Below are 7,617 nucleotides of genomic sequence, written 5' to 3' on the forward strand. Positions count from 1 at the left end.
CATGCATTTTAAAATCATCAACAAACCCTGTATTTTTACAAACAATTACTAACTCTAGATTATGATCATAATAATCACAAACTATATTTTTATAGTTAAATGCCAGTTATGTATTTTTACAATAAGAGCCAAACTCTGAACAATCAATCAACAACCTTTTATTTCCAGAATCATAAAGGGTCTTATTATAAACAGTCACAAAATGAATATTTCTACAATCAATAAACAACTCTTTGTTTCTAAAATCAAACGAAAACCTTGTTCTTCGATCAAAAAAAAACCCTGAATTTCTTCAATCAATCACAAAACACTGTATTCCTACAATCAATGGAAACCCTGTATTCCTACAATCAATGGATAACCTTCAGAGCCATAAAGCCCATGAAGTCAGAGTTTGTTCTGATTTCCATAACATTAAATGGACAATAGTAATGACTTGCTACCCTTTGAATAATATGCTAGGTGCTTTCTGCCATATCTAACAGACCCAGCAACTCAATCACTGCTGGGTGGAAAGGGGAGCCAGAAAAATAATCAAGACTTCACTGAGGATCAAAACCAGCTCCTTGGCATATAAATCGAGTGCTCTACCAACTGAGCATCGGGATCCGAAACAAATAATAAACAACCCTTTTTTTTCTTCTAAAATCTATCAAAAACCCTATTCTTTAATCACAAAACCTGTAGTATTGCTACGATAAATACCCAACCTTACATATTACTACAATCAATAAACAATCATACAATTAATCAAACAGAAACTCTGTACATCTATAATAAAAAAAAAAACCCCAGTATTTTTACATAAAATAAAAGACTAAGCCATACATTTCTAAATAAATAAAAAACCTTTCAATTATATAATCAAACATGAAACCATGTCTGCATGTAATTCTACAACTAATCTAAAACCTGTATTTCGACAATCGGTCTCCATTCACAATTTTCAAAAACAGACATCAAGGCTGTAAAAGCTTATTCAATTAATAAGAGATACTGTATCTTTTTATACATGAACAACACTATATAAATTGATTTGATTCATCCATTTCAAACCCTATTTTTAGAGTCGACCACACGTCTTCATTATCTATAATAAGAGAATATACTTTTGTAATTCAACAACAAACCCCAGTACTTGAATTTCTACAATTAGCTACCAATCCTGTATGTATTTTAAAAATCTAGAACCACCAATCCTGTATGTATTTTAAAAATCTAGAACCAAACACAAAATGTCTGGTGTCAATACATTTCATCACCAAAGCTATTTTATACTCCATCCATCTATTTTGCAGTCATTCGCCAACACTGTACAAATAAAATCAATGTTAAATCTTACATCTCTATCATCGTGGCAAATCATTATTTATATTCACAGCATTGACACATATTTCCATAAAATGAACTTTAAAAATCACATTTACAACATTATGCTCATGAACAAAAATATTGCATGAGGTTTAAAATGAATCTATATATCGTATTGGCATGATAGAACAAAAAACAATCAGTAAGTATCAATAATTACAAAAGTTAAGAATGTGTAGCTATCCAGCAATAACTTCATAGAATATTAAATAAGTATTTGATAAGATTCTTCTTTAAGTACTAAGATCATTATCACAGTCAGACTGATTGAAGTAAACTATATTATTAAGAAAGTTGGAATGACAAATATAATCAACTATTTCTAAATGGTGATTATTATTACACAATACTCAATGGCCTATATTTCTGTTAATAACACACAAGATACGAATGATCATATACACTAACAGGAGAACTATTACATAGTATTATATTTCTATATTTCGGTTACTTACAACCTGTGACCATTCAGATCTAAATATATTTTTTAAAAATATAAATCGACTCATTTTTTAAATCGGCAGTTGAAACAGTCAAGCAGTCTAGTAAAGAAATAACACATTTGTCACAATTTTTCTATACAGGGTTAGCTGAAAAAAAGATCTAAAATATAAATTCGAAAGAAACAAGTGGCTTTACATTGTTATTAAAAATAGTATATTAAGCTGACCTAATAATCGTAAATGACATCAATATAGAAATTATGTTAACTCTAACGATTTAGATAAAAATAAATCTAGATTTACACTCATGACCAGGCAGTTTATCTCTCATCAGCTGTTCAAAGACTTCTATAGCTCTCTGTGATTTCCGTATGTGGCTCTTCGTGTGCATTGGCGGTTCCAACAATTTACTGGGCGATGGTTTGGATAGATTGACCATTTTCATCTTGAACCGAGACACCAGGCTGGAGTCATTGGAGTCAACATGTCCACCACCTCCAGCTACCATCTGTCCCTGATCCTGTCCACTGGCTGCTGTCTGACTCAAGGAACTGTCGCTCAAAGACACTTTCATGGAAGGGTGTTGAAGTTGATGACATTTTTTCAGAATGGCACACACTTCTTCATTCTCTATGATGCAGTACGCATCTTCATCATCGTCATCTTCATCATCGTCATCTTCATTATCATCATTGTCATCCTTTTCATTCTCACTCTTATTATCATCATAATTATTCTCCAATCCTTTATCAGGTTCTTTATCAATTAATTGATCAGTATCCGTCTCGTTGATATCATTTTCATCAGATTCATTCAATGTTATAGTTACTTTAGAGCTAGATGTTTTGTTGATGTTCAATGTATCTTCTTGTATATCTATATTAGTTGTTTCATCACAAGATTCATTTAATTCCTCTGAGACATTTGTCATACTATCATCCATGTTTTCATTTTTCTTCATTTCATCTTTGTCAGTCAAGACTTTGTGTGAAGATTCATTGTCTGCAACAGCATCCGACTTCACACCATCAAATGGAAACACAGTCTTCTCTTCATAACTATCCGAATCTAAAAGATGAGAATGGGGTCGTCCAGGAATTGAATTTGCAGATGATTTCAGTGGCTTTCCCAAATCTCCTGACATTCGCTTACGATTTTCAGCCTTAAGATTTATTGATGACCGTATGAGCTGTTTAGGACTCGTTGCCAATAATCCACAACTATGGAAGACAACTCCATTTACTTTGGCTTCCCCGTGAATATTATTCATTGAGTGATCTGTTTGTCTCAATTTTTGTTTTCTTACCTCACTATCCGACTTATTCCCTTCATCTTCAATTGTATCATCTGTTCTTTTTGGTAGTTTTATTTTTCGGAACAAATTTTTCGTCTGTAAGCTGATGTTAGCACTTGTTGGGCGAGTGAAATGAATCTCTGACGGGTTCAGTCCCTTGGGAAATGATGGCAAGTTGGGTTTTGGAATATTGGTGAGAAAACTTAGAGGTGATTTAGATCTTGGTTGCGAGCCGAGAGTGTTGCTTCGTTTTTCTCTGGATGTCTCTGTTGATTCAATGCCACTGGTATTGATGTCTTCTTGAGATGTAGCTGAAGAGTGCAAGTCAGTCGAAACGTCCCTTGGTAATCGTATGCATGATAATGAGTTTTCTTGCTGCTGTTGATGAATGTCCATTACTTCTGGGTGTGGTAGAGGCTTTTTCCTGGAAGGAAGGTAGCAGAAAGTAATATTATCACAATGGAAGAGAAAAACAGGGTGTCCAGAAAGTCTTTTCCTGATTTTAAAGACTCATTATTATAAAATTGTTATAGATATTTGAATCTGATTTTCACCATCTTCTAAGGAAAAGTCATACATAAATTATGTCCATTAGTAATCAACCCACAATTCATCACAAATATACCAAATCATCCTGAAAGTACAAGACATCTTTTTTTTTTCTCCTTCTATTCCAGAATGGCAAAAGTGCGACACAAAACTTTTCGTGTAATTTGATGGCATGAAACAAAATCGTCAAAGATAACTCAACAACCTTTCATAGCCCAGTTTGCAGACCATTGAAGGAAAACGACTTTTAAAAAAAAATAGGATAATCTAAATTTGCTGAGACGTATATTGAGGGATTGATCACACTCTCTTCGACCAAGCGGTTTTTGTCGCACTGTTCCTATTCCAGAAAGGAAAGACAGAATTGATGTCTTATTAAGTTCATGTTGATTTTGGTAAATTTGGTGATGACATGAATGTCTATAGCTAATGGGCATAAATGTATGACTTTTCCCTTGAAAATGTTGAAAACCAGATGTAAATATCTATAATGCTTTATAAGTCTTTGAAATCAGTGAAAGACTTTATGGACGCCCTATATATAATATAAATATCTTTATTTCTGATGTTTTGATGGTCTATATATTTAAGTTCTATATAGTCCTAGTATTGCAATTGCAATGACTGCTGTTAACTTGTAACAATACTTCGACTACAACAACAACTACTACTATTACTACTACTACTACAACTACTACTACTACTACTACTACTACTACTACTACTACTAGTACTATTACTACTACTAATACTACTACTACTACTACTACTACTACTACTACTACTACTACTACTAGTAATAATAATAATAATAATAATAATAATAATAATAATAATAATAATAATAATAATCATAATGATAATAATATTAATAATTTCTTTCTTTTTTGGTCCACTACTACTAATACTACTACTGCTACTGCTACTAATACTACTACTACTTCTACTACTACTACTACTACTACTACTACTACTACTACTACTACTACTACTACTACTACTACTACTACTACTACTACTACTACTACTAATAATAATAATAATAATAATAATAATAATAATAGTAATAATAATAATAATAATAATAATAATAATAATAATAATAATAAAATAATAATAATAATAATAAAAATAATAATTTCTTTTTTTTTTTTTTTGTTTTCAAGAACTGCAATTTTCTCTTCCTATTGTGAATCTGTTTTATGGCCATTCCTCTGGCAGATGTGATATGGCTTTGTAGGGCGGGGGGGGGGGGGGGGGGGGGGGCGGGGTATAATATGTTCAAACATAAGTTCCATTAGGACGCCCCCAAAACTAACGGTCGCTAAACTAAATTTCCATAGTTTCACCACTGATGCAATGGTTTTAAATAAAATACTCATCATTTCTGGTGGCTATATAAATCATACCAACACTCAAAACTAACCTTAAACGTTTCTATAGTCTGACAAAGGGGATCTAGTGAGAACTAATTACCCAACTATGGTGGTCTAAAACCAATAACAAAGAGCTGAGTGACGTCATGTTCATCCATTCTATACAAACCTTTCAAGCTTTTGCCTCTCTACGATTTCCAGAGATAAGGACATAATTTCTTGTGCCGACTTGAAAGTTTCAGCAATGATCTTGAGGGATTCTGATTTTTTTTTTACAATTATGGAAAGAGAAAAACAAAAACAAAACAATTATATGATTTCAATATAATAATAATAATAATAATAATAATAATAATAATAATAATAATAATAATAATAATAATAATAATAATAATAATAATAATAATAATAATGATAATAATAATAATAATAATAATAATAATAATAATAATAATAATAATAATAATAATAATAATAATAATAATAATAATAATAATAATAATAATAATAATATAATTGAGCAACACTTAACATGTATGACGTGACATTTCGCCTGTTAGGCGATATTACAATTTTTCGGACAGAGACAACGCTGTGAACGGCCAGGTACTCATTTTACACCTGAGTACGGTGAGAGAATGTGAGTAAAGAGTCTTTTCCAAGGACTCAACTATGCGCAGAGCGAGGCTCGAAGCCAGGACCTTCCGATCCGAAAGCGAGTGTCATACCATAAGACCACATAGCCGCACGATAATAATAATTTTTTGAATAGTGACAAAGAATTTACTCATTTTACACTTGAGCATAGAAGAGAATGTGAGTAAAGAACCTTTTTCATGGTCTCAACTTTACACTGCCCACAGGACTCAAACCTAGAGCCTACAAGTTAGAATCAAAGATTATGCTGTCCAGAGGACTCAACCCTGGAACTAACAAGTCAGAATGAAATTGTCAGATCACAGGACCACATAGCCAAATACACAAGTTTGATGGTTTCATCTAACCAGATAATTTATTCAATAAAGAATAATTTCAACATTACTTTATAATCATAAATAAACATAATATTATCGATTCTAGGGTAGGCCTAAATAGAACTTCGAAGAATCAGTAGCCTCAACTGCTACCCACAACGGAATATAATTCGACCATTCGTCTATCCTGTAACACTATCAATGGTCCCTACTTCCTTTTATAAGCCATCTATGTAAATATATATATATATATATATATATATATATATATATATATATATATCTGTATATATAATCATTATTATTATTATTATTTTTATAATTATCATTATTATTATTATTATTATTATTATTATTATTATTATTATTATTATTATTATTATTATTATTATTATTATTATTATTATTATATTATTATTATTATTATTATCATTATTATAATCATCATTATTATTATTATTATTATTATTATTATTATTATTATTATTATTATTATTATTATTATTATTATTATTATATTATTATATTATATATTATTATTATTATTATTATTATTATTATTATTATTATTATTATTATTATTAGTACTATTAATATAAAGAATAAATAAAATGAAAAAAAATAAGTAAGACATGTCCACCTTTGGCCTCTTCTACAGACTGCACAAAAACAACTTTGTTGTTGAATAGGCGGGCGTGTGGCGTCCTGAACATGTGGAACAAACCCTCGTCTGCATGATAATGGTACACAAGACGGAGGCAGGCGAATCGAGCCTTGAACATGGCAGGCTCCATTCCTGGGGAGGTGAGGGGGGGGGGGGGGGGGGATGAAGGGAGAACAAGATGGATAAGGTGTTGTGAGAATAGATCAAAAATTGAAACAAGCTTATTAAAAAATTAAGCTTATGTTAACAAAAAGTAAAGAATTTAAGCATCTACAGGGCCCATTCTTATAGATGGAACGAAATTGACGTCATTAAACTCTTTTTTATTGTTTTTAGACAGCCATTTTTGGTAATTAGTTCTCACTAACTTGTATCAGTCAGCACACTATCAACAATCAAGGTTACACGCAGTTTTGTGTGTTGGTACGTTATATCCGGCTGGCGGATGTTGTGACTAGACGCATAGCATCAATAGGAAGAGGATTGACTAAGGACTTAGTCCGTGACTTTAGTAAAAGACTTCAAAAATTCGCTTACGAATTCAGGCTCGCTGGTTGCAAAATATAAAGAAAGGAAAAAAAAAGTTTAATGGATACAAAAGTTATTCTGCTGGCATAGTAACTAACTAAAATAATGTGAAAATTGTGTGAGAGCGTTTAAAAAATTGAGTAAAGGTAGAACCATTGAAATGTTTACTTGGCTACTTTAAATAAAATATACGATAACTAACATAATTTTCAAAGGTGTAAGCATTGTATGTTGACTGAATAACCCGAAACTCATACTATAACAGAATAATTAAAATGTATCCATATGAATAGCTTGCAATAGACAGCAACAGGAGTTCACGGAAGAACCATCAATTGTACTTAAAGGCCACAGAAAACAAAACAAAAAAAAAACAAAAAAAAACCAGCCCCCGCCAAACACACACACTCATACAAAC

General features: G+C 31.3%; 1 protein-coding gene across 1 annotated transcript in view; it reads right to left on the reverse strand.

The window, feature by feature from the left end:
- Positions 1-631: 631 nt before the first annotated feature.
- LOC144965737 (phosphatidylinositide phosphatase SAC2-like) overlaps positions 632-7,617 on the reverse strand; it is a 183,270-nt gene continuing 176,284 nt past the window's right edge. Inside the window, exons 17-19 of the mRNA XM_078901378.1 lie at positions 6,648-6,803; positions 5,203-5,293; positions 632-3,532 (exon numbers count right to left, since the gene is read on the reverse strand). Coding sequence (XP_078757504.1) covers positions 2,092-3,532; positions 5,203-5,293; positions 6,648-6,803 — 1,688 coding nt within the window. The 3' untranslated portion in view covers positions 632-2,091. The remainder of the gene's footprint in view (positions 3,533-5,202; positions 5,294-6,647; positions 6,804-7,617) is intronic.

The sequence above is a fragment of the Berghia stephanieae genome, chromosome 2 (assembly GCF_034508935.2).
Source record: "Berghia stephanieae isolate SIO BIC M18660-M18661 chromosome 2, UCSD_Bste_1.3, whole genome shotgun sequence".
NCBI lineage: Eukaryota > Metazoa > Mollusca > Gastropoda > Nudibranchia > Aeolidiidae > Berghia > Berghia stephanieae.